Raw genomic sequence first — 27,056 nt, forward strand, 5'->3', positions numbered from 1 at the left:
TTGTATATTTTTTTTTTTTTGGGGGGGAGGGGGGAAGCTGGCCTGGGTCCGTAAATGTTTCAAAAATTTTTTTTTTTATGGAGAAAATAAGAAAATTATATTAAATTAATCTGAGAATGCCATTTTCCCCGCCCATCTAGGAGTGTCACAATCATAAATTTTCAAACACACTATTGATAATTCAGCAGATCAAATGGGTATTCAACTATATATTTAGCATGTACTGTATATGTGCATATTTATATAAAAGTATTTAAACTTACTTTATCGGCATGCATAAGCTCCATTCTGAAATACTGTTGGATGAAAAACCAGAAAAAAATTTAAGTAAATATGTATACGGTACCAATTCAAAACTACATTACTTTTATAAAACAATTGCAGGATTTAAACCTAGGATACTGAAATTGCAAGGTGGGCACCTTCACTATGATGCCACAATAACCATTCTCTTACCTCTTGCCATATTTTCTGAGATGTTGGGTGGTGACGCAAAGCACGGAGTAAAAGGCTACGAGCATTCTCCGATGAACTGTTGTCCTCCATCTGAAACTTTGCAGCCATTATCCACAAACCTAAAAATATAATATATATATATATATATATATATATATATGTAATATATATATATTAAATTGTATATATCATATATATTATATATAATATATATAATATATAACATATATAATATATACGAATATTGATTGATGTTATGTATGCATTATACAAAATATATACAGTAAAACTTTTTTCTATGTGTTTTACATATTCATTTGATATTCTGAATATTCATATATAAGTGTTGAATACACATAATAGTTACCTGGATTGTTGCCATGGATTTTCAACATATTTGTCATCATTTTGCTCAACATTGATTTTTTGTTCTAAACCAGAAGTGGGAAGAATATTAAAACAAATGGATTAACATAAAAACGCTTATAAAAAGCACATGAAGCAATTTTCATATTAAAGTAAAGTATAACTTTTTGTGCCATTTCTAACAGCTAACAATTGCAGTTGAAGCCATACTTATTAATACTTTATACTTTATAATACTTCGCAGAATTATGAATTACAAAATGCACTAAATTGAATAATTGTTCATATTATACCCATTTCTTTAGAAATTCCATGTACGACAACCAGACTTTAAGATCTTCAGGAAAAAGTGTACATGTCCTCTGAAATTAAAACAAGAACAGTAGTGATTATATGGAGGGTTGGGAATGTGTGGTGTTAGTCTGGTTGCACTTGGTATTGGTTCTAACTCACCCTAAAGAGTTTAGCAATCCGTGACACAATGGAGAAGTCAATTTCCTCTTTCTTGAAGAAGTACCTGATTTTCTGAAATAAAATGAACTTGTCAAATATAATAAATGTAGAAATAATACCAATAAAATAATACTGTACTACATAAAATTAATGTATAACAAAATGTTAAACCTACCTCTCGTCTGGTCTTGATCAGAGACAGCAAACTTATTTCATACTGGAAAAATACAAATAACACATTTCCTTAATAATAATGATTAATGACATTGATACACTAACACTCTGAGCAATTCATTTATTTGTTTACAGAAACTTAAATTAAGCATTGGTAGTACCTGGCCTTTCATACTGGAAAAGTACAAATAAGACATTTCCAATAATAATGATTAATGAAATTTATACACTTCGAACAATTCATTTATTTTGTTTACCGAAACATAAATTAAGCATGGGTAAGCCCAGGAACTTGGCCTACTGTATACCTACCTGTATGTATCTGAGAAAATCATCTTTTTCTTTTCTTCGACGAACCAGTCGATATTCATGGCTTCTTTTCTTCTTAATTATTGACCTACAAGCAATACATAAATGTAGTTAAATATATAGTTAATAAATCGAATATAAAGTATTGATATAACTCAATTCGAACCAATATACCAAGATTTCATATGGCGTAGGCCTAGGCCTCGTTTTCGTTGTGCAATAGACCACTCAAATCGGCCACATCCCCGCAGCTTCATACCATAATAAGCCGACCTCTCACGAATGCTTGGGCCTAGCTATAACCGAGTTGCATAATCATTCATATTACAGCAATTTTTTCAAATATAATTATTAGAACATGCATACTTAATCTCTGGCTTTGTGAAAAGCCCTATCCTTTCAAGTTGTTCAAGCTCCGGCAGAGCTTCTTCGATACTTTGATGAACAAATTCTGCCATTTTTCGCGAATCGGCGAAAGCATGGGATCGTGCCAAGTGGAAATAAATATTGTTGACCCCAAAAAATAATAGCAAATCACAATTTACCTACGCAATAATATTTAATCTATTCAATTAATTTATGCTGTTAATAATAAAAAAAATCATTATATAAAATATAATTTGCTGATTTTTGATGTATTGATTATTTTTTATTATTAGTTATCTGAATTATGAAAACTTATCCTTGACGACAAAAGAGCGTCCGCAGCAACAACATGGCGGAGAATCTGAATATGGAGAGTGGAACTCAAGAAGCTAATGATATTTTACAAGCTGTTGCAAGACATGTAAACTGTTTAAGTGAGGGAACACGAATGGTAAAGAAAAGGGCACTTGAAGGAATAAGAAAAGAGACATTATGTAGGAATCCACCGCCAGACAGTCTGGTTTTGCAGAAGGTTTTCGACGGGGTCTTGAAGCCCCTGTTGAAAAGCATAGGCGAACAGGTAGAAAAATGTCGAGAGCTATCGATTTTGCTAGTGATTGACTTTGTGGATAGAATTTCCAACCCAGAAGAAGTCCTTCCATATTTAATGCCAACGATTGTACAGAGGTTAGGAAATAAAGAAATAGTAGAAACTAGTGAAGAATTACGACTCAATTTGGTTGAACTTTTAACAAAGATTGTCGACTTAACGGGTAAAAAAATTTCACCGTACCTTGATGACTTCATACGGATTCTGGAGCGAACCATCCTTGATCCCTACGCAGAGGTCCGTAAGCAGAGTTGTGTCTGCACCTGCAAGGTCGCCAGAGGCATTCCAGAACACTTTCACATGCAGTCTGAATCTTTAATCAACCCTCTTCTCCAGTGCATCAGTCACCAGCATTCCAAAGTGCGGGTACAGTGTATCATTACGATAGGAGATGTCCTCCAATTTGGGAGTCATAAACCCATGGAGAACGTCATCTCGCACCTTACTCAACGTCTCTTTGATCATTCACCACAAGTCCGTCTAGCAGTCACGCAAGTCGTTGGATGGTGGCTGATGGAATTTGTTGACCGCTATTCATTCCATCATAAATTGATACCAATTTTACTTACCAGCCAATCAGATGAACTTCCAGATATAAGTCAAAAGGTACATACGCCAACAACCCACACTACACAAACCCCACACTAGTCCGACACAAACCCACACATACTTTTGTGTCATACAGGGAATAGGCAAGCATACAAAATGCTAAACATTGAATTCTACATTTCCAAATACAGAATTAAGAAATTTAGATTTAAAAAAAATAGATATCAATAAAGAGGTTCAGCAGAATGTACTACAGTCATCTTCACCTTGAATCCAAAATGGCTGTGATATACAAGTTAGAAATTCTTCTTTCGGCTAGAAAAATGCTCAAAGTTTGTATCCTCATCACAGGACAGTCCTTTGTTTTGGTCGATCATGAATGGTATGTTCCATTTTGTAGAAGGAAGAATGTATACCGTACACTGGTTATTATTTTTTATTGTTTACTGTATCAGTATCAGAGATATTCTGAAAAATTCAATAATATTTTAATATTTCCAAATTCACTTTCAATAATACCAACATTATTTATTTTACTAAAGTCTATTGTCTTTTCAATTTACTTTACTTTTTTGCAAGGCATATGAACTCTGGGATGAAGTTGGTGCAAAATATGAGAAGGAGAATGAAGAAGAACTGAAGAATAAAATGAATTTTGTAGTAGATGCTGTAACTGCACCAGGAATTTGTAAGTATTTCAGGGATAGCAGGTAAAACCAGCAATAAACTAAAACGGCAAATAACCAAATTGATAATAATCCAAAACGGCAATGATAAGTACCAAAATGGCAACAGACCAAAACGGCAATGGCAAGTACTAATAGACATTAACCAAAACGACAAAGGAGCAAAATCAATGCCAAGAGCAAGCGCTGCCGGGCGCGGGCCACAGTGTATAATTTTCCGAATCGGGTTGAAATTGGTCAGATCGTCTGTAGGCCAACTGAATATTGCCATGGGCTCTTTTTCCCGCTTTTATTGTTTAATCTGATTTTTTTTTTATCCTTTTATTATTGAATTATTATTATTATTGCTGTATTATTATTATTTTAATGTTTAATCACGTTTTTTAAAAAATATTTTTACACATCCATTACGAATTGTTTAGATGCCTCATTTTGTCTGTATTTTAAAGTTTTATTTATTTGAATGTTTACTGCTTTTATATTGTGTTTATCCCAATCCTATTATTGATTTTATATATATATATACAACATATATGTTGTATTGTTATATTGTTATTAATAGGCCTAGGCCTATTATTATCATCATTATTTTTATCATATTAATTTTTTTTGCATTTTTAACTTAGTCTGTGACATAAATTGTTTTAGCCTCTGTATTTTAAAGTTTTATTTAACTATAATTTGATTTGGTTTATTGCCGTTTTGACTTATTGCTGTTTTGGTTTATTGCCGCTTTGGTTTATTGCCATTTTGACTAGAAAGCATTTCAGGGATCCCACTTTTGAAGAAGTCTTTCAGGAGATCAGATTAATTGAGCTTTCTTAGGCGAGGCTTTTTTGTACCTTGTTTAGCAAACCCGCTAACTGCAAATATTGATGATTTCGAATAAAAATTAAATTTTAATTTTGGCCAATTAGTGCACCCGCCTCCACGAAAAAGTGGAAATATCAGAAAAAAATAAAAGTTCCGCTGCCTTGAAATCTCCAAAGATAAGATATGTACAGTATATTTCATCCTAATTATATAAATTTGAAGCATTTAACTATCCTATTTTACATTCACCAATAAAATTTTATTTGGCAAATCTATTTGTTAAATAAGAAAGCAAAATTTTAATTTTATTCCATCCTCCTCCGATGATCTTGCAGTAATGGACATGCCACTGGTACATGTCCTCAACATGTAAAATCCTTAAATTTATCTTCAGTTGCAAGGCCCGGGCTAGGCTGCCGTACACTGATCCTACGTAATATGTCCAAGATTCTGCCAGGCCTGCTAAGAGACCTCACTGACTGGACGATCGCAAACCGGCTGATGTCAGTGAAGCTCCTGCATACTCTGCTCATCAACGCAGAGGACAACAGCACACAGTACATGGAGAAGCTCCTGACGGGGATGTATAGAGCATGTGCAGACGAGGAGGCGGAGATTGTGAAAAGGGTGAGAGACTGTAGATACAGTATCTTTTTTATGATAAAATTGTGGGTAAATATTTGGAGGTAATCAAATGGCAAAGTTCTTGTTGTCTTGAATATGTTATTGAATTGAGTTGAATAGTTTGATGGTTAAGATGCTTGCCTTCCAATCCCAGTGTCATGGGGTCAATTCCTGTCTGTGTTGCAAGGTTTGTTTTCTCACAACCGAAACAACTCCACTCCCGTCCCTAAAGCTCATATTAAGATTTATTTCGTGTAAAGAAGCATTGTGTGAGTAGGACAGTGATTCGCTATTGACAATCCCTGGTAGATGTGTTGTGCGCCTAAATAAATAATAATAATAATAATAATAATAATGATAATTTAACAGAAACTTAATAATTGATACAATTAGTCAATAATATCAATCAAAATCATACAAGAACAGTAAACATTATATAGTACACAAATTATGTAAAAAAAGTATTATTCAAAGGAATAAATATCACTGAACTACATAAACTATGAGATAGCAGCATAAAATTTTAATAAAACCTAAAAAAATTATCAAAACGTGCAGCAGTGTGTTTGTTAAATTATAACGGTAAGTAACTGGTAAATTTCTGTACCTTTTTATGCTTGAATCTGAAAATGATTTTACAGGTGAACTATATGTTTATGTCTTATTTCAGAGTTTCTTGTATAAGTGATTTTGGCATTAAGAAAGATTCAATTATTAATGGATGCTTTTGGTTAGCATCCATAGAGATAAAGCCATTGTGTATTAAAACTGTATTTACTTAGAACTCCCTCATATTTACTCAGGAGAGGTCATTAGAGAAATAAAAAGTCATTGTTGTTATCATTGACTCATTAGTATGTTACTGTTTCCATCTCTAACAATTGTGCTGAGGCCAAAAATAACTATTTGATTACTCCTTAAGCAGAACTGGTGATAATAAAAACGATTTATTGTTTGTACAGTAGTGTGGAAGTGTTAATTATTGTTAGTGACTTCTTGCTATTAATACATTGAGGTGATAAATTGTGCTGCAAAACAGTCCTACTTACAAGAAATTTTTTTTTTATCTCTCCTTAAACAAAAATAATAGTCATGAGAGATACTAATAATAGTAAGATACTGTAGTTAGTAGCAAGATAATGAAGGCAAATGAGGCCTAGCATCATAGGCCTCACGTGGCAAGTCCATCAATCGGGCGAGTTGGCACGCCGTCTGGCCCACATCCATTCCACCGGTTAGAATTTAAAACATTGTCAATCCGAACGATCCGCCCATGGTCGATCCACTTGAATCGACTCAGCCCAGCCAAACGACTCGGTGGAACGATCCGCTTGAGTTGGCTCTGTCTGTTGCAGCCGGAAAATATATAAATATCAGCATTCTAAAATCAGCATCTTCTGTTCAGCAGCAAATTTGAGGAGGATCAAGACACATGTAACTGTGTCATTTTGTGAAAATTTTAAGTAGTAGTTTTTAAGTTATGTGCTCGGAAGGACAGACGCACACAGACACACACACACATGCATGCTTTTGCAATAGTCTTTACCTCTCCTTCGGAGTGGCAAGGATAAATGTATATCAACCCAGTAGATTTATGGTTCACTTTTTAGGACCAAAATATCTCTTTATATTATTTGTTTCACTTCTCTAGGTCATCAAATCGGCCGAGATTGTAGGCTGGTACGTTAGCCCAGAGGTGTACTGCAAACTGATTCTACCCACCCTGAAAAGCACTCAAAATCCTCATACACTGATGACATTTGCTGCAATCATCAGAGGCTCAAAGCCTGAGCTGTTTGAGGCCTACATGAAGGAAATATGTGTTACACTAGCTGATGATGAAGTCTGCCGAATTGAAACTGTACGTTCATTTTAATTTAAGAATACAATTAATTTCATAATGGTGGTAATAAGAGTATTGTATCATGTGTATTCAATATGATCATTTAATAGATAATAAAATACAACTTGTATTATTTTTAATGAAAATTATTAGCCAATGTACCAGCTTCAGCTAGTCTCCTGTGCAGACGCCATCATGTCAACTGGATCGAAGTATCAAGATCGACTCCACTCCGCCAGTCTGCAATTGTTCACTGTACTACTAACTGTACTGGCACTAGCTCGTGAAGAAAATATTCATAAGAAGGTACATGAATTATTCATATATTAATGAATTACCCATTCCAAGTAGTAGTCAGTCTTCGTAAACAAAATGGTCAAATTATGCTTACAATGACACACAAACCTCTGCTTTGTTATTATCCTCCAGGCCAAAAGCTCTCTACAAACACTTGCAGATGTGCAGGGCTTGAGCAGTCCCACGGAGCTGTATGAAAGGCATACAAAAGATCTGTTAGACTCCCTCAAGGGAACCTATAAACAGTGGAATAATCATTCATTGGAGCGATTCATATTTGACACTCTACTTACTGAAGCTGGTAAGATATTTTCAATATGGGTCTGTAGGTCGGCAAAGATGGGAGAATTTTGTGGGGAGTTTTAGTTTTGTGGGTAATGTGCATATAATGGAGTTTAGTGGAACGCTTGTTAAACAGGGGCGGATCCAGAATTTTTCAAACCTGGGGGCGCAGCATACTCATAATAGATAAGTGAGTAGCGCTAATTTCAGTATATGGACTGAAATTTTAAAATATAGTGGCAAAACTGGTTAAGGTATTTGCCTTCCAATCTCATGGTCCTGGTTTTCAGTGAATGCATTACAAAAAGTGTTTGTTATTCTGGTTATCTGTCAACCTCAATCAATCAATCAGTCAATAAACCAATCAGTCAACAAACCAATCAATCAATCAACCAGTCAAACAATTGATTGATCAACTAGTCATAATCAATTAGTCACAATCAGTTGTAATCTGTCACAATCAGTCATAATCAATCATTAACTTAATCTCAATATGGAGGAAGAAACTCAATCAGTTGAAACAATCATCAATCATTAATCTTCATTCAATTAGTAAATGTCAGTCAGACAAATATTATACCATGTCATATTAAGTCAATCTTAGGATTTACAACTTTTCTTCTGTGCTTAGTACAATAGCACATAAATCCAACCAAGCCTAATAATTAGCATTAATTAATGTTACTCAATATGCTTTCCAGGTCCAATCCTCGGTGCTCTCCTTAATGATGTCATACCCATGCTACGGGAAAACCTCCGAACCAGCAAAGATCCCGAACTCCGACTGAAATTCTTCTCCCTCCTGTCGCGTCTTGTGATGAATTCCGGTGCCTCCATCGATTCCCAGCAGGGCTTTGAAAATTTCGCTGTGGTGGTCGTAAAAGAGATGGTATTGCCTAACTGCGTGTGGCATGCAGGACGGGTGTGTGCCGCCATAAGGACTACTGCTGTGTCGTGTCTATGGGCCTTGTTTCAAAGTGAACTGCTGACCCAAGAACAGGTACAAAAATCATAAAACAACCTAGTAAAAAACTGACTTACATATTGAACTCATTGTCATTTTTTAGTTGGTTCATGTGTATATATTTCATCCTTGTATACTTGTCTTAAAAGCAGATCTTCTTCATTTGATTAGCTGTAATGTAACACGTAACCCTAGTTAGAGCTGTATGTGTTTTCTAACATTCAAAAAACACACTTAAATTAAATTATTTTCATTAATTCAAGGCGAAGGAGTTATTTGATGAGTTGTTAACCCAGTTGAAGACCCTACTGGAGGATGAGGTCAAGTCGACTCGTCTCATTACGTGCCGCATTTTCCGAAAGTTCCTACTTCTCTGTGGGAAGAACTTTGATCCGGACCATCTTCACAGTTTCTACATTGAGTTACTGAAGCGACTGGACGACAGCAGCGACGACATTAGAGTTGCGGTTGCGAGGACTTTTTCAACGTACTTCCAGTGTTTCCCCGATGACTATGACACATCGTTGTATGGCGCGCACTTGGAAGGGATGTATAAAGGACTTCTGGTGCATCTAGATGATCCTTACCCTCAAATTCAACAAGAACTACTAGGTATGGATTAGCATCCTTCTTTGCATGTTCCATTTTTTAAATTTCCAGTTTTTAATTTTTGTACCTACATTTCCTTCCGTTTTTTTGTTGATTATTTAACTTATATAATTTTGCATTTACAATTGAATTATTAAACACATTGTTTTGATTTAATCATTCACGTATATGTAGTATCACATTAAAAAAAAGCAACCATAGAAAATGACAAATCTTAATGCCAGTATTCTTAAAACAGACTTCACTATTTGTTCAACTGGACTTATGATTTGTATTCATACAAATTCCACTTAAAATTTGTATTGGACTAGTAGTCCGGCCTAGGATTTTTGGATCAGTTTTTCGTTAGCGCGGTGCCATCTTTGTTGACAGTGAATCTTTGTGGCTGCAGATCAACTCGCAAGCGAATTTTATGCAAATCAGGAACTATAGCATTTAGCAAGCTAAACATGGTAATGTCACCCATTGAAAGCTAATTTTGAAAGTTGTTTCATTAATTACACTTACAATAATTTTAGGCCCGCGTGAGGTACTATTTTTATTTCTTGAAAAATTCAGAGTTGGTGATTTGGCCTTCTCTAGACTAGACAAGACCAGACAAGAAAAATTGGTCTGCATAGACATCGATTCGAGATCACATGATTTAGTTAGTCAAACTCAAGTAACTTTAAAGTTTCAGCTCGAACTACAGCTAAAGGTTGTTTTAAGAATACTAGGCATAATGTAATAGCATAGTATATATACATTAGAAAGATGACATACACCAGGAAAGCCCATGTAAATCTTCAAAAAGAAAACTTATTTTCAATATGGGTCTAGAAATTTCAGTGTAAATGACATATGTTGACATTTCTGCTGTATATGTCTATCTGTTGATTGATCTTTAATTAATTTATGTGATTCGTTATTTTTACAGATGTTTTAAAAGAAGCAGGAAGAATTAAACCAAGCCTGTTACTACAAGAGCTTGAAGCTGTTGAACACAAACACAGGACAACAACCTACTGTGACCAACTTTCGAATCATCTTAAGACACTTCTATGAACCTAATCACAAAATCAGATGTGACGTTTTTCCACAAAATCTGGACAAAGTTGCAAATTATTATTAATTGTATCATATTCTATAATGAATTAGCTTTAGAATGATGTATGAGTTTATTGAGTTTATTCATTCTTTCAGTTGTTAATGAGCAATACACACCGAGGATAGCCCACGAAAGTCTAGAAGAAGACTTATTTCCAGTGGGGTCCTTCTGGTGGTGCATTGGGTAGTACACCGGAAGACAATGCTTTTGCGAAGGGTGTACTGCATTAAACATGCACATGGCCATAATGCACACAGGATAAACAGCTTAAACACTCATCCGAATGAAGGTGCCCTTTTGAAACTTGCATTTTAGCTCTCCAGCTGAAACACAGTGATGGGAATTGAAGGAGTATAAGTGGATCCCTGGTAGGATGAGAATGCCAAATGCGCTGGTACTCCAAAGGGGAGCTGAGTTTGTGTTCCATAGGTATTTACTTCAATGTGAATTGCAAAGAGGTCTTACCATAATGCAATCTATAAAAGTCTACCATTATTATTGCTGTAATTTTTTTAAATTCATATATTTTTGTGAAATGCTGACTTTTTTTGGCCTGATTGTTAATTTTCTTTTTTATGGATGCACTGCCTATGTAGCTGAGTGCCACTGATATAAAGTGTATATCAAAAAAGATTATTATTATTATTATTATTATTGTTATTATTATTATTATTATTATTATTTATTATGATTATTATCATTATTATTATTATTAATAATATTATTATTTATTATAGTTTTATTATTTATTTAATGTTATTATTATTATATACTATAATTATTATTATTATCTTTATTAATACAGTATACTATATAATTTGCAATACATGCAGTAGACCAAAATAACACTGTAATCACTGAGATACTATTATATTTTTTTTAAAGCACTATGAATAGAATTAAAAATAGATCATTTCTTAACCCCTGCTTTGTTCGCTGTATATTTGTTTTTGCTTAATTTTATAAACTTGTTCAGGGAAACATATTTACCTATGAAATGGATTTTGAGATTTTTAATAAATTGTAAGAAACAAATTATTTTCTCTGTTATTTTATTGATGTTTAGCAACAGCAACTGGGATGGGCTCAAGGCCTGTCTCTTATACACATCTAGATGTGTATAAGAGACAGTATTGAAGCCCAGTGAGCTTAATTTAGAGAAGAAGCCCATTTCAAATTAAAGCCCACTCTTCAGTTTGCAAAGTTAGCCTCGAAAAGAAGCCCATGTGCTTCTTTTCAAGATAGCATAGGCTTCTGTTAGAAATACTACAATATACACACTGTACATGAATTTAAAAAAAAATAAATATTATTAATAAATTAAAAACAAGCTTGGTTTATACAGTAGTTTAGGTGATTTAATGCCAGTAATGCACTCCATGATACAGATTGATGTTTCAGTGTCCTTAATGTATTGTTTTATCTAGTACAAATTCAACAAATTTACGGCATTCATTTTGAAAAGAAGCCTCCCCCCACCCTCTTTACTTTGAAAAAGTAGCTTCGAAAAGAAGCCCATCCAAAGTTCGCAAAAAAAAGGAAGCCCATGGCTTCAATTCGAGGTTTTACAGTACTTCACTGACCACTGAGATTCTTGTGACATGCTATAGGAAATTAGATAACTGTATACACTATTGATACACCAGACTACACCACCAGTTATACATAAAATTAGATAATAAGTGTACTAAGATATCTTACTAACGACCAATAATTAGGCCCACTGAGAGAGATCGCCTCTTTGATGCGAGGCAATGTAATACATTGCCATGGTACTAGTATACGTTTTTATTTATGGCCTGATATTCTAGGAGCTTTCCGGAGTCTCAATCAAACTTGACAACTGACCAATAAGGACAGGGCCAGGAATACGCGCGTGTCCTACAAGCACACGTGTCAAATGGACCTTTCCGCTAAGCCCCGCCCCTTGGATATTGTTGCTAAGGTCCCACAAGACGACAGTGTTAAAAAACATACGCGAACACGTGCGTTTGTGGGAAAACACGTGTGTTTGTGAGACGCGCGCGTATCCCTAGCGCTGTTCTGATTAGTCAGTTGATAAGTTTGATTGACACTCCGGAAAGGTCTATTATGGGCTGTGCTGGAAATTTTGGAATATGAAATCCATTGCTTTCACCCTTTTGCATATAATGAAACAGCACTAGTACTCAACGCACATACATACTCTATTTGTACCTGTATTTCATGAAATATTTAATTTTCGTTTTCTATCTTTTCGATTAAGGATTTATTTTATTATTGTTTAATGTTATTGTATTATTTTTTTTTATTTGATACTTCTATTAGCGTTTTGTGATGCAATTGTTCTATGTTGTCATGGTTTATTGTTCAACTTCAATTTGTATGATAAAAATTGCAATAAAACTTCTCGTATCGTATCGTATCGTCCTAATGTACGAATACCTCTTGTGTAACGACGTTTTCATGGTATGTATATAACGTATGCTTATACGGCAAATTATTATTATTGAATGCGTCTGAAAAGGCATGTTAAAGAATTGAATTGAATTAATCTTAGTGTATTGTAGTTGTATTACTATTATATTCATATCATTCTACACGTAGTGAAGAACGTTTTATGCAATGTGATGGTTGAGTTCGATATGTATCGACAACACAAGAAATACGCGCATGTCCGACGAACACACGTGTACGTGCGTCCGTTCTGTGGACCTTAGCAGAACTATGCAGGGACTTTGTTTAAAATCCTTAGATACGTTGCAACATTTGTAACTATATTTAGTCAGAAATCGAGTTATAAATATGTATTTATCGTTCTTTAAAAATTCGCTTGAACACCAAACTGCAATATTATTATTGAGTTATTACTGTAAGCGTAACATTGTTAGCTGAGTATATATGAATGAATCCGATCGAACGATAAATTAACAAGATTAAAATGTAATTTATGTTTCAATTATTTTAGATCTAATAATTGAAATTAAATATAACTAAAAGACGACAGTCTTCAAAGGCAAATTGCGATATTGAACACGGCTGCACGCCCTCAAGCATTAAATAAAACGCATTACTTTGATGACGTCACCAGTGGTTTCCAAGCAAATTGATTACGAATTCGACGCAAATTGTGAGGATCGGTTAATTGCCGGTATGATTCTGTGAGGAATTGTGTCTGCAGAGATGCTTAGCTTCGAATAAAGAGCCACATTCGGAGTCATTTAAACACTACTTACATGTTGCCTACCGCCTTTTTTGTTGCAATGGAAGTGTTGAATCAACTCCTCATTAAGGCCAGAATTTGCACACAATAAAACTGTGTCGCATTGCACTGTTTTGCATTTTGTTGGTAATTTATCCACGTGATAATTAAACCAAAATAACCGGTGTCTCCCTAAATAGATCTTGGATTTGACGCTCAACAGTTGACGAAATCATACTGAATATGGCTGCATATTCCAAGGTAGGTGGCTATAAATTGATATTATAATGAATGTTTAACTTTCTGTATGTTTAATGTCGATATTTATTTAAGATTAGTTGTATTCTTTCAGCTTAAGTAAATACCTTGTTTACTTAAATTCAGATAGGATTTTATGCGGTCTAACTTGCTTTTGTTTTCAATATCAAAACAAATATGCAAAACATAATAAATAAAATTTCAATGCAATTAAATATTATTTTGTATCGGTCGTGTATCTTCATGATTCGTGTTTTTAATATGATATCTGAATACCACCTATCGGATTAACAGTTAACCTTTAAACATCCACTACGCGCCGTAATGAAAACCGGAATGAGACGACAAACCACGAACATTAAAGAACTTGCATTGAGCTAGGTTGTCATCATTGCGCATATGTGGCGTGCGCAACCGTACGTCCGCTTGACGTTGTTTCCTCACATAAAAACTTTGCATAGTCTGTAGTTTGAATAGACGTTTGCGTAATTTATTACGTATCGTGATTGTTTTATAATCATAATAATTAATGACGACATTCATAACAATAATAGTGGAAAATGAGAGCAAACACATCACGTAAGTTACGATGCGATTATTTCTAGAAGTAATGTATGAACAGCTGTGACGAAAGTACTACGGTGAAGATCAAACAATTTTTCGGAGAAGGTTGATGATGTAATAGCAATTATTATTATGCTATAATCGCCCATACTGCACTACAATCACAAGTGCTTTCCTTTTAGGATTTGAATATTAATATTTATCATTTTCCGAACCTTTCTTCAGGCAAACTTAAAAAGACAACGATTTACTAACATTTATCTATAGTCTTACAATATAATTTTCCATATGCTGTTTGGTGCCGTAATCATAAGGTCCCAATAAAGATGCATAATCATCTGAGAGTGTGGTAAATGGGTATTTTCGGAGTGTCAGTCAAATTTTACTGACCAATCAAAACACGACCGAGAATACGCGCATGTCCCACACACATGCAATTTCATATACGCTGATGTATGACACTAGGTTTTGTGGGATCTTGGTAATATTGTTCAATGCGTGGAAAGGTCTATTATGGTGAATCAAATTATAAATAATCATCTGAGAGTGTGGTAAATGGGTATTTTCGGAGTGCAAGTCAAACTAAACTGACCAATCAGAACACGACCAGGAATACGCGCATGTCCCACAAACATGCAAGTTCACACGTACGCTGATGTATGACGCTGTAGGTTTTTTGGGATCTACAGTAACATTGTTCAATGCGTTTAAAGGTCCATTATGGTGAATCAAATTATAAATAATCATCTGAGAGTTTGGTAAATGGGTATTTTCGGAGTGCAAGTCAAACTAAACTGACCAATCAGAACACGACCAGGAATACGCGCATGTCCCACAAACATGCAAGTTCACACGTACGCTGATGTATGACGCTGTAGGTTTTTTGGGATCTACAGTAACATTGTTCAATGCGTTTAAAGGTCCATTATGGTGAATCAAATTATAAATATATAAAGCACCAACTAAAAGCTTATACAATTTAAATACCTATCTTAGACTCTCAATCTATTAAACAATGATGATTAATATGTTGTGCTAAGCTCCATCTGACATCATTCTGTAGATACGAATGGAATGTGAAATGTGCTGTTGCATAGCAATCAACAGTAAAATGTTCCTAACGTATGAAACAAAGTTGCTGTCCGTAAAGCCCAACTCAGACAGCGTCGGCCGACGCAGCCCGACCCGATTTATCGTCGGGGACAGTCTTGAGCCGTCGTGAGAAATATTAAACATGTTTAATATTCTACGACGCGACTGCCCCGACTCACACCATCGCGTCTGCGTTTAACTCACACACAACAACAAATCGCGTCGGGTCTGCGTCGTACGACGCTGTCTGATTTGGCCTTTAGATACAATATAACCGTTGATCAAAGCACGAGTGAAAACATTAATTAATGCGCCACATAACGAGCAAACAGAATCAAATTGCCAGCGATAATAGATTTATACCAAAAATAAAAGAAACGGAATAGGAATCTAGTCGTATAATACTATACATCGTAATCATTATCATCCTTATTAGGCCTATGATAACGAAAATTTTCCACGTGAAAACAACGAGTTCCACTAATTTCTCATAACTGTTGAGGGTAAGATTTCTTAAATATTTTTGAAAGTTGAAAGTTGTTTGTCGAATACATGCTTGAGTACACGCGGCGAAGGAAATTATGTGTGTCGCTTTGCCTACCTTTCGGCTGTTTAACTTTACGATCTGTTTCTTTCCGGGCGGGTTTTGCCGGCTTGTCTCCTGGCAGTCTTAAAAGTTAGCCACATTAAATTAGTCGTCTGCTGTTTATTTCTACCGAATATTCATTGCTACAGTATACAGGACACGTCTAGTGTGGGCGTCAGATAATTTTATTGTTATTTTTCTCAAAATCTTATTGTGTGCAAGATTTATCGTTGGCTTGATGCTATAACTTTGGAGGTGCTTACACGTTTTCACCGTTTCTGCGTATCGCTTCTGCTAATTTCCCCTTCTCAGTTTTGATGTTCATTTTACAGTGATTTGTGGTAGTGTTTTAAGTTTGCGAAATATCCATGTTATCAGCGTTTTAAATGTTGTAACATTTTCTAAAGAATTAATTCTGTAAAACTAATGCGTGTCTAATTGAAAAACAAGTTTCCAAGTTTCCAAAACTCGGAAACGTACTTATAAATCCAAGAATGATCACTATAGTAGGAGTTTGACGTTAAATAGGAGTTTTATAAGAAATTGTGGATAGCTTTATTATATTTCATTCGTACGAGTTGCGAGCTTCCGAAAAGTTAGAAACATCTTCCAAAAGGAATGTGATGAATAAAAAGTATAGCCGCGTTAGTCTGTACAGTATAGAAAGTATAAAGTAAAAAACAGCAGCACTTTTGAGACTAACAATATATAATTTATTCTCAGCTTTCGTCCACACAGTGGACTTCATCAAAAGGAATGTGTAATCTGAATGGTGGTGTAGGGACGTATACATCGCTTGGGTGTGAACATAAACTAACAAAGCTTTTATGGCTTACTAATAGACCTGATAATAATAATTCATCAATGTTGGTGTATACTGGAAATATTTTAAACTTCAAACATTAATTCAACATACTGGGAATTTTCGGAAACCCCTTTTACCTTCTTCAGCCAGTTAAGCGTTTCTCCAATGGTCACGTGTCGTGAAGCACCATCTACCACGTAACAAATGAAGAAAGGGTCAATTCATTCACCTACTGTATGCATGCAAAATACACTGTACATTGGCGAGACGAACACTAAAGCAAACCTTAGCCTACTTAATAAAAGTATTTCCGCAAAACTAAAATAATAAAAAACAATAATTAACCCAATTATTTCTCTCTGGGCCTATATTCTTTTGAGACTAACAATATATAATTTATTCTCTAGCTTTCGTCCACACAGTTGACTTCATCAAAAGGAATGTGTAATCTGAATGGTGGTGTAGGGACGTATACATCGCTTGGGTGTGAACATAAACTAACAAATGAAGAAAGTCAGGTGTCGTGAAGCACCATCTACCACGTAACAAATGAAGAAAGGGTCAATTCATTCACCTACTGTATGCATGCAAAATACGCTGTACATTGGCGAGACGAACGCTAAAGCAAACCTTAGCCTACTTAATAAAAGTATTTCCGCAAAACTAAAATAATAAAAAAACAATAATTAACCCAATTATTTCTCTCTGGGCCTATATTCATTGAGTTACCTTTCTTTATACATATTTTGTTTACCAAAATCTCCCAGTAAATTATTTTTTTTTATGCTTGTTTTTATGTCAAAGCTTAAAACATGTAGATCACTAAAGATTTCAGTTCTGTGAATTTAACTTTAATGGAATAATTGAAAATCACTTAAAATCCCCAAGGAAATAAGTGAGTAACTAACACAATATAGATTCTAGAACAACTAAAAGTTCATATGAAAATAGGCTCAGCTACATTTGTTCTATTCTCAAAATATATTATTTCGGGCTATTTTGAGAAAATGGAGCAAATTCGATCGTTAGATATTAGAGCATGTCTTCATGAGTGGACGGGTGGGTGGGGGATTTCGGCTCAACAATAGAAACCGCGCTTATTACGGGCCTTCGATTGGTTGCTAAGGCCTTTGTCACATTGTGCTCCAATTAATAAGTTATATTTGTAATTTTAAATTAACCTATATGTGATTTAAACGAATTCTGTGTTTGTAGTGTTGATCGATATTTTTTGGAAAAATCAGAAATAGACTACTCCGATCTGTCCAATGATGGAATCAATTGAAGTTCGAAGATGAACTTGTCCCTTGAGCTGTGATATTCATTAGAAAATATTAGGCCCATGTTTCCTTGATATAGTAGAAGGTTCGTTCATTTAATTTATCAAACAAGCTATTGTGTTGATGAAAATGTCACACAATTTTTGCAGCTACTCATTGAGCTAATGCATTTGTAGTTATAATCACTGCATTTGTTCAGCTATTAATGTTGTAAGTAATAGTTTCCAAATAAATATAGATTCACTTTTGAATTGTCGGGCACAACTGAAAATATGTTGTTTGATTTGTGCATGCTACTAACGGTTCATTTTGTTAAACTATTATTGTTTTCTTAATTGATATTGTTTTCTTTGAAAATTATATATATTGTATTTTTTTATATTTTGCATGCTGGTTTTATCTGATGTATTTGCATATGGTTTTTTTTTAAATTTTAAATAATATGAAATAAAGAAATCAAATTAAATAAACGTGGTGGAGATTAAGCGTATAGTTCAATGGCTTCACATGGAGTTAAAATAGTATTTTAAATGTCTTTTCTTAATGAATAAATATTTGACTAAAATACGGAACGGAAACACAAGTTAGATTCACAAAACGAGCTGTACAAGAAAATATATCTTGAGACTTGCTAACCAGACGCCATGAGGAAATGACGTCACAATTTAAATTTTGTCATTCCTCTTGCTTGAATAATGTAATTGCTTAATGGAAGTTGAGTTCGATGAGATCATTAAACAGATTTATGTGCCTTTATTAAGAACGAATTTTACATGTCTTCAAAACATATTAGGCTATGCGAATGACCAATGTAAAACACTGTGTTTAAAATTAATTTCAAAAGACATAATCACATTTCTTTGTAGGGCCTAGAATCTACAGAAAAAATGTAATTGAAGGAAGCAATGGCTAAACGAAGATATCATTGAGTATATGCAATTAAACAGTGTAGTGTAAGAACTTGGCTACACTTTCTACTCGGAAAATAGAGCTCAAGAAGAAGGCACCTGTACGCGGCGTACTTAAAGCATTTTACTGCGTCGTACGACGGTCGTACGGCACCAACTACAATCCCCATGAGTGCTAGACGACGCGGGGCCGTCTGCTGATTTTTATCGGTGGCAGTCTGAACGGATCGTTATTAAAAAGTTATCCGTTGCGCACGCGTCGTTGCGTTGCATCCTGCATAGAACGCCGACAACCGTCGGGCGCAGTAGTGGGTGCCCGACGTTACCCACATGATCGGCTGCAGTTGCCTTAATGAACTTAACCAATTGCGTTAATACTTCGCATATTACATAATAATGCCATTGTATACAATTAGCCTTCGACTACATACTATATCCCAAAACAATCAGATTTCATAATGTCACGTGTATCGATAATGCCTCTTGGAGTGTGAGACACAATGAACTCGACCTTGTGTTGCTTGAACATTTTTGTGAGCATGGATCTCATGTGGAAATACTCTTTAGTGACGTCACTCTATATAGATAATATATTCTAATGCATAGATACTTATATCATGATAGTTGTCTGCTGCATCACAGTCAAGTAAAGGTGAATACTCAGAATGTTTCCGTTTTCAACACTATATATAAGAATTAATTCAAAAAATAGTTATGAGGTCATCTCGAGTGACATAGGCACTTTCAGATGATGAGGAAGTATTTGAACGTGTTCATCTCAGCGACCAACGACCAGTAAATTGAAATTGAATCATCTACTTATTAGGGGCGATAAGTAGTGGACGACAGTGTATTGTTGAAGGCCGTAGTGACAGCAGTTGACTTCGTGGCAATCAGTCTAAAACCATTAGGACATAAGTGCGCGAAACATGCCCATTACGCGAAAGCATTGAGTGCATGCGGCCCATGCGTGAATCAGGTATTTTCAGAACTGAAAATCGTTAAAGTGTTTCTCTTACGAATCAACTTAGTCATGACTAGGCCCTTGATATGAAACTGCGTAGTATGGCTGCGCAATATGACATCAATGTGACGAAGAAATGCAATGTTTACACGAGTCTTTGGAGATTGCAGAATGCTGCCTTGAAATTAGTTATCACGACATCCCGTGAAGAGTCACTTTGAGCTTCAGTAGGCCTCATCAAGTAATTTAAGTGACGAAGCTTTGACCATAGGAAGCCTTACCGATTGCGTGGAGACCGTAAGGATTGTAGTGAAAACACTGTAGCAACTTTATGGAGTCCAGGCCTTATTTATCAATATAATTAACTATTGATAGGCCGATTAATCCCATACACTTTGTCAGAAAGAAAGCAAAAGAAAAAGTTAAGATTTGCATTTTCTTTTTCATATTCTTGTTCATAGATTCCCTCAAATTAGTATGTTGTGTGACAAACAACACACTCACCGGTAACTCTATGTGTGAAGAATGTCGCCTAGTGAAAAAATAACAAGTTTGCATTATTACGTAGCAGGCCTACCAATTTATTATTGTTCAGATTTGATTAAGCGGTGTCAACAACTAATTGAGTACATACGTCGATGTGCATTAATGAACTAGGCAAACACTTGAAAACGAAAATCAAACTCATACACCTGACATAATAAGACATACAACCTCTCGACTATCACATTATTATACAAACGTCAACATCGCCAAAGTGATTTAATTGTCAGCACGCGTATTTTTCTTATAGCGCTTTTACGTGTTTGCTGTCAAACCGCTGCGTATACGCAGAATAATGTTGCGCACAGATGTACGTCAGCAGTGTGTGTCACATTAATATGAACTGCAGTGATTACAATTACAAATGCATTAGTTCCAATGAGTAGCCCCAACAATTGTGTGACATTTTAATCAACACAATAGCTTGTTCGATAAATAAAATAAACGAACCTTCTACTATATGAAGGAACCCTGGGCCTAATATTTTTCTAATGAGTATCACAGCTCAAGGGACAAGTTCATCTTCGAACTTCAATTGATCTATTTCCATCATTGGACAGATCGGAGTAGTCTATTTCTGATTTTTCCAACAAATATCGATCAACATTACAAACACAGAATTCGTTTAAATCACATATAGGTTAATTTAAAATTACAAATATAACTTATTAATGTGAGCACAATGTGTTTTTGGGAACTCTTTTAGAGTGGGCATTTTTAGATTTTGTAATCCGAAATGATTTGCCCAAAAATCCACTGACGGCCTGTTTTTCACTACACATGTTAAGTTTTGAACACAGAATCCAAGTTACGTTTTAGTATTGTTTTAGCGGCACGTGTTTACATATAAAGATGCATTAAAAATATTCCCAATCAGTTTCCAAAAATGTGAAGTTAGTACTCATAAAACGCTGTACACACTTACTGTAATTGCACTCATTTCAATATTCATCATAGATCTATTATATCTGCCTACGGTATAGGAAATTTTTTTTTCATTGAAACATGACAAACTATTCTTTAAAGTTTCATTTAGACCCAATGATAAGTTTTTTGAAATATTTAGGTAATTAACGCCAAAATACTCGTATATAAATTATATGCACAGCTCGATTGTCACGTATTTTAACGACGAACCAAATAAAACTGTTCGTTTCTTATAAAAGTAGTTCGTAGACAATCTCATCCGATGATTAGGTATTAGAATTTTATAAAAACAAGATACTCCATGTACCTATAAAACTAACGAATTTGAAGTGAACAATTTCTAAATGTTCTATTTTTCTCTATCGAAGGTTATTCAACCGTTTCATTTACTTGTTGGTTCTGTCTACTATGGCTACCACTGCTAGGATATATTAGTATTAATAATAATAATATACACCCACGTATATAAATATAGATGGTGTAATTATCTAAAGTGTCAATTTGTTACTATAATTTCTAAGATAATAATCGTATACGATATAGAGCCCAATTGAAATGTATTGTGTTATTCTTTGAGTGATATGCGTGCATTATATATATATTTTTAAATTCAATTCGTGCCAACCGCTGAGTGACCACGTGTCATATCAGGTTCTTAGTCGCGTATATCGATTAAGAAATAATGTCACTGACTACTTATAACGCAGCTGTCACGAATGCATTGTTCAATATTAATCATGATAAAGGTAAAATGGGGGTAATAACGTCGATAATAACAATAATAATAATAAGTACGAATCAGAATTAGAAATAAAAATATTAAACATAAGACTTATTATTTCTCTACCAAATGTCGTTGAAGCATAAGCTAACCACGTGATCACGCGGTGATGACGAAAAACAATTGGATGTAAGTTACATTATGTAGAATGCTAAAATAAACCTCTAGTGATAATATATGTACCTTAACACATCCACTGAAAGATATCTCGTATCAATGGCGGATCCAGAAATTTGAAATAGAGGGGGCCCAAAGAGGAACTTTCATAGATGGAGGGTCTATAATACTACCTCAGGCCCACCATGGTTGGGGCTGAGGTAAGAAAATGTATTATTATGACACCTCTACTAGATAGCCGTAAATGGCACTCTCAGGCTCATAATTTGATTAGAGTTTTCTTCTTTTATAATTTTTTTTTTATTTTGAAAAATTTAGTAGGGTGGGGGAGTAGGTCGGTTGGGCCCCCACCCCGAATGCGCAATTAAGTATATCCATGTTGCTGAGCGGAGCTTAGAAAACCCCTGAAGCATTGGCCTATTTCGTGATGCTAATTTTTTTCTCTTGACAAGATTTACTTTTAAGAATATGGTACTGTACTCAGTCGCTACAACACTTTAGCAGCGCAGGCTTAGTGTAATTTAGTTCAGAGGTGATAAAATCTCATTTTTAATATTCAAGGCTATAAAACACTTAAGTTAGTCCATGATACTTTGATCAAAATTATATATCAATGTAGACCTACTCAGAGCAGCGCCGCTTTGGTGATTATCAGAAAGCCGACTTTGGTCATCTTTGATTAGACGGACTTTAATTCTATGTGGACACCTTGTGTTCTAGGATGGTTAGCTACCACTGAAGCTAAGTACTTTTTAGTACACTTACCAAGGTGTCATATAATTCCCTGTGGCGCAAATTGAATGCATCTCATTGTCAAATTTAGACAGAGGTTCAATTACGTGTAGCTATGATATAAAACTGCCTGTTTGCAGGGGTTTAAAACATGTTATAGATTAATGCGTGTTATGGTGTTATAGACCTAGTTGTCAAAGTGGAGTGATTTTGATCTTTCAAATTAGCGTGATTTAGTAACATTACATTGTCAGAAATAGAAAGGCATTAGCAGCGCCTTGTTTCGATTTTGTGATAATAACTAAAGCATATTCCATAATGTTTCAATTTGCAAATAATATAAACACACTAATGTACTGACAAGTTATGCAAAACTATGATAGGCTTTTGAAAATTTCTATGATTCAGTATAAAATTCTGAAAAATATAATATAAGTGAGTTTCTGTTTTCGGGGTCTCTGTTTTCGATGGAATATCGAAAAGAGACCCAAGGATACGAAAACCGAAACCGAAAGGTTTTGTCTTCAAATAAGTATTTTTTGTTCATAAACGCATTTAATCCTTATACGCATACTGGTTAGCTATCACCCCGGTACGCGCGCCCCTAGTACCAGTTACCCGTCATTTACATGACTTTGTTACGTGTGAATTATTTTAATGTCTATAGTTGCGATCCAATCCTGTTTTTACTTATGTGGTCGAATACATGTGGCTGAAAAATGAATTCATTGGAGCAAGGAGGTATAAAACCAAGTTGGAAGAAATAAAATATATTTTGCCCGAAAGACAATCTGTCGTCCATCACTTAGCTAGCTTATCAGGTAGTGCATCGAAGAGTCAATTAATAAATGGTTTGTTCGAACTCATAAATTAAGAGCTTTAAGTCATGTGTCATTACCAAATCCAAGAGAAGGTAGGTTCCGTTTTGTAGAGAGAGATACTTAATAATTAATTTATTGTTGTATCTAAATGTCTTTATAATTCATTTTGTTCCTTGCTCAGAAGCATACATGTGCTGTTGTGTAATTACTTCGTGAAGAACAAATGGATTCTTCAATCTTGAATGTATTTTTAGAGATTATTATTCGCAATGCCGATATAGACATTTTATAATCCCAAGTTGTTTTCCCATTAAGCTTAGGTGATGATGAATTTATCCTATCTGTAGGCCTATAGAGAGTAAATACTACTAAATTGGTCCTAGCTTTTTACGTACCTAGGAAAAGTGTCATTATTAAATCCAAGAGAAGGTAAGTTCCGTTTTGTAGAGAGAGATACTTAATAATTAATTTATTGTTGTATCTAAATGTCTTTATAATTCATTTTGTTCCTTGCTCCGAAGCATACATGTGCTGTTGTGTAATTACTCTGTGAAGAATAAATGGATTCTTGAATCTTGAATGTATTTTTAGAGGTTATCATTCGCAATGCCGATATGGACATTTTATAATCCCAAATTGTTTTCCCATTAAGCTTAGGTGATGATGAGTTTACCTATCTGTAGGCCTATAGAGAGTAAATACTACTAAATTGGTCCTAGTCTTTAAGTACCTATAGGAAAAGTTACTTTGATCATCTGTTGACCCGCGGCATATTCCAGTACAACGCCACTCTAAATTGAATTTTAAGTTGTTTCTTGTTTCTAGTTTTAGATCTATCATAGTGTTTAAATACCATTGATACCCTTTGTCTGTTTTAACATCTTCAATTATGTGCTGAACCTCCAACTACTGTATTACTGTAGCTATTCCTCTATCACTGCTGCGTCACTAGTAGTTGAGCATAATCGTTGATTATTTATACCATGTAGGTATTTTTAACGGGCTCATTTTCCAGTTACAAATCATATATTTGCAACACTGAAACGAATAACAAAAACATATTTTATATTGCATCACACAATTTGGTGATTGAATGGAAATGTTCAGATTGTATATTGACTACTTACTATACATTGTTACATTACTATTATATAAAACGTAAACTACCTACGTGCTTGCGCAGCTTACTTAAATTGCTTATGACGTCCAAACTGCACACACACATAAGAATTTTTGTCATCATTGTACCCTGGTCTATTTTGCAACAATAATTATTTAGAACACGAGCAACTGAACTACGAATTCTATAATGAAAATATATACAGTGCTACTTTAGTATAATTTATATTAATGGCACAATTTACTAATGTAATTAACGTATAAATATTATCGTAATTCAATATGAATAAATATAAGTATTCTTAAGATTTTTCATTTCATTTATTATGCCTCAAAGATATAGAACAGAATACATCGTAAAACATGTGTAAATGAAAGGAAAAAAAAGAAAAAGAAAACGAAAAAAAAAACCACAAAAAAAAAAAAAAAAACAGGCAGAGACAGGATTCCTAAAAATTGAACGAAATCTCTATCTGGTAGGTATCCTATTGCACTGTTTAGAGATATACATTAGAATAAACACACGATAATAATAATAATAATAATAATAATAATAATAATAATAATAATAATTATTATTATTATTATTATTATTATTACCACGACCACCATCATTATATTATATCATAAATATTACTTAAATTTAATTTCATTTAAGACGATTACAATATAATTTACAACATGTATATAAAATATCGTTTAAACTTATTTGAAATAATATATTTTACGATAGATTAAAAAAAGATACGGTAATTATTTAAAACTAACGAATCTCTAACACCTTCTGAGATAATAGAATAACAGTAAAATTTGCTCATTATTTAGACCCCCTCATCTAATAATTACTCTCTCCCAGGAGTTTTTATTAATCGCTCTAGGCCTATTAGTTTATACAGTAAACAACAAATTTACATAATTATGTACGTTTACGTATTCATAGTTCTCAGATCACTTCAATTAGTTATCAGAACTACTAAAAGTCTTCCCATTTTTTAATTAAAATGCTTTCTAATACACAGCTACTTACGGAGATAATAGCAAACAAAATGTATATTAATTTCCAGTTCTACCTTCCAATAAAGAAAGCTGTATCTCTTATACTTTTCATAATAATTATGAAGCAGTTTGTGTTACCTATTTCCAGCTTTTATTGCAGTCTCTATGAAATTGGCACAGCATGGGTATAATTTGCTTTCTCTCTATTATAGAAAGAACGCTTTTGTCTATAAGAACATTTCGTCCACCTACAATACCATACAATATTATTTTTTGCCAAAAAAAAACACATTTAAAAAACTTACTCTGTTCGCCTTTAAATGATTGGTTGTTGTTTTGTTTTAATCAACAGTACCTTGCTGTCTCTGGTTAGACGAAAGAGGCGTAGTTGTTGACAGTACGGTACTCAATAAATATCGCAGATACAATCGTCAATTTAAATCCGTTTAAACGTGTTAGTGTAGTAGTACATTAAACCTGCTTGTAAGACAACATATTTTTAATAAACTTGAGTCTGGGGTATGTAGCCATTGAGACATTAGTAGAATTTTTTTTAATAAAACGAAATGCGGTTTATTTTACATCTGGAGTGTATTTATTAAGTATCAGTTATTCATAATGATTTACTTTCGCTTCCTTACAAGGAAAGAGTCAGTGGCGGCGCCAGGATTTCCCCGACAGGTGGGTCAGGTCCCCGACGGGAGGGCTGATGTCCCCGACGAGAAAAAAGTGGTCGTGGTCGGGCGTCGCTAAAAACCTTTCAAAAGTGGTCCAGGTGACGTAGCCCCTCCGAAAATATGACAATTTAGGGGTTTCAAAGGCTTATTTAATCGATTTTAGAGTATATTAATATGCAAAAATATGTACAAAATACATATAATTTTTTTATTTTTT

The 27,056-nt window shown here is 34.3% G+C and overlaps 3 protein-coding genes across 4 annotated transcripts in view; 2 read left to right on the forward strand and 1 right to left on the reverse strand.

Annotated features, from left to right (window-relative positions):
- The window catches only part of LOC117101599 (U3 small nucleolar RNA-associated protein 6 homolog), a 7,199-nt gene extending 4,930 nt beyond the window's left edge, over window positions 1-2,269 (reverse strand). Inside the window, exons 1-8 of one of the 2 annotated variants that reach the window (XM_033241587.1) lie at window positions 2,125-2,269; window positions 1,762-1,846; window positions 1,451-1,492; window positions 1,276-1,347; window positions 1,116-1,184; window positions 824-887; window positions 457-575; window positions 264-296 (exon numbers count right to left, since the gene is read on the reverse strand). In XM_033241587.1, coding sequence (XP_033097478.1) covers window positions 264-296; window positions 457-575; window positions 824-887; window positions 1,116-1,184; window positions 1,276-1,347; window positions 1,451-1,492; window positions 1,762-1,846; window positions 2,125-2,216 — 576 coding nt within the window. In that variant the 5' untranslated portion in view covers window positions 2,217-2,269. The remainder of the gene's footprint in view (window positions 1-263; window positions 297-456; window positions 576-823; window positions 888-1,115; window positions 1,185-1,275; window positions 1,348-1,450; window positions 1,493-1,761; window positions 1,847-2,124) is intronic. The other variant, XM_033241588.1, reaches the window with a different exon arrangement.
- A 166-nt stretch (window positions 2,270-2,435) lies between these two features.
- Window positions 2,436-11,523, forward strand: LOC117101600 (dynein assembly factor 5, axonemal-like). The gene is made up of 9 exons (XM_033241589.1): window positions 2,436-3,340; window positions 3,863-3,971; window positions 5,177-5,409; window positions 7,058-7,267; window positions 7,403-7,555; window positions 7,679-7,847; window positions 8,530-8,828; window positions 9,056-9,404; window positions 10,318-11,523. Exons 1-9 carry the CDS (start codon window positions 2,474-2,476, stop codon window positions 10,443-10,445), a joined length of 2,517 nt encoding a protein of 838 aa, XP_033097480.1. The 5' UTR covers window positions 2,436-2,473; the 3' UTR covers window positions 10,446-11,523.
- Window positions 11,524-13,620: 2,097 nt separating this feature from the next.
- LOC117101601 (synaptotagmin-17-like) overlaps window positions 13,621-27,056 on the forward strand; it is a 24,655-nt gene continuing 11,219 nt past the window's right edge. The window contains exon 1 of the mRNA XM_033241592.1: window positions 13,621-13,930. Within this exon, the coding sequence (XP_033097483.1) occupies window positions 13,913-13,930 (18 nt within the window). The 5' untranslated portion in view covers window positions 13,621-13,912. The remainder of the gene's footprint in view (window positions 13,931-27,056) is intronic.

The sequence above is a fragment of the Anneissia japonica genome, unplaced genomic scaffold (assembly GCF_011630105.1).
Source record: "Anneissia japonica isolate Jap-2015-1 unplaced genomic scaffold, ASM1163010v1 scaffold17412_len611537_cov169, whole genome shotgun sequence".
Taxonomy (NCBI): Eukaryota; Metazoa; Echinodermata; class Crinoidea; order Comatulida; family Comatulidae; genus Anneissia; species Anneissia japonica.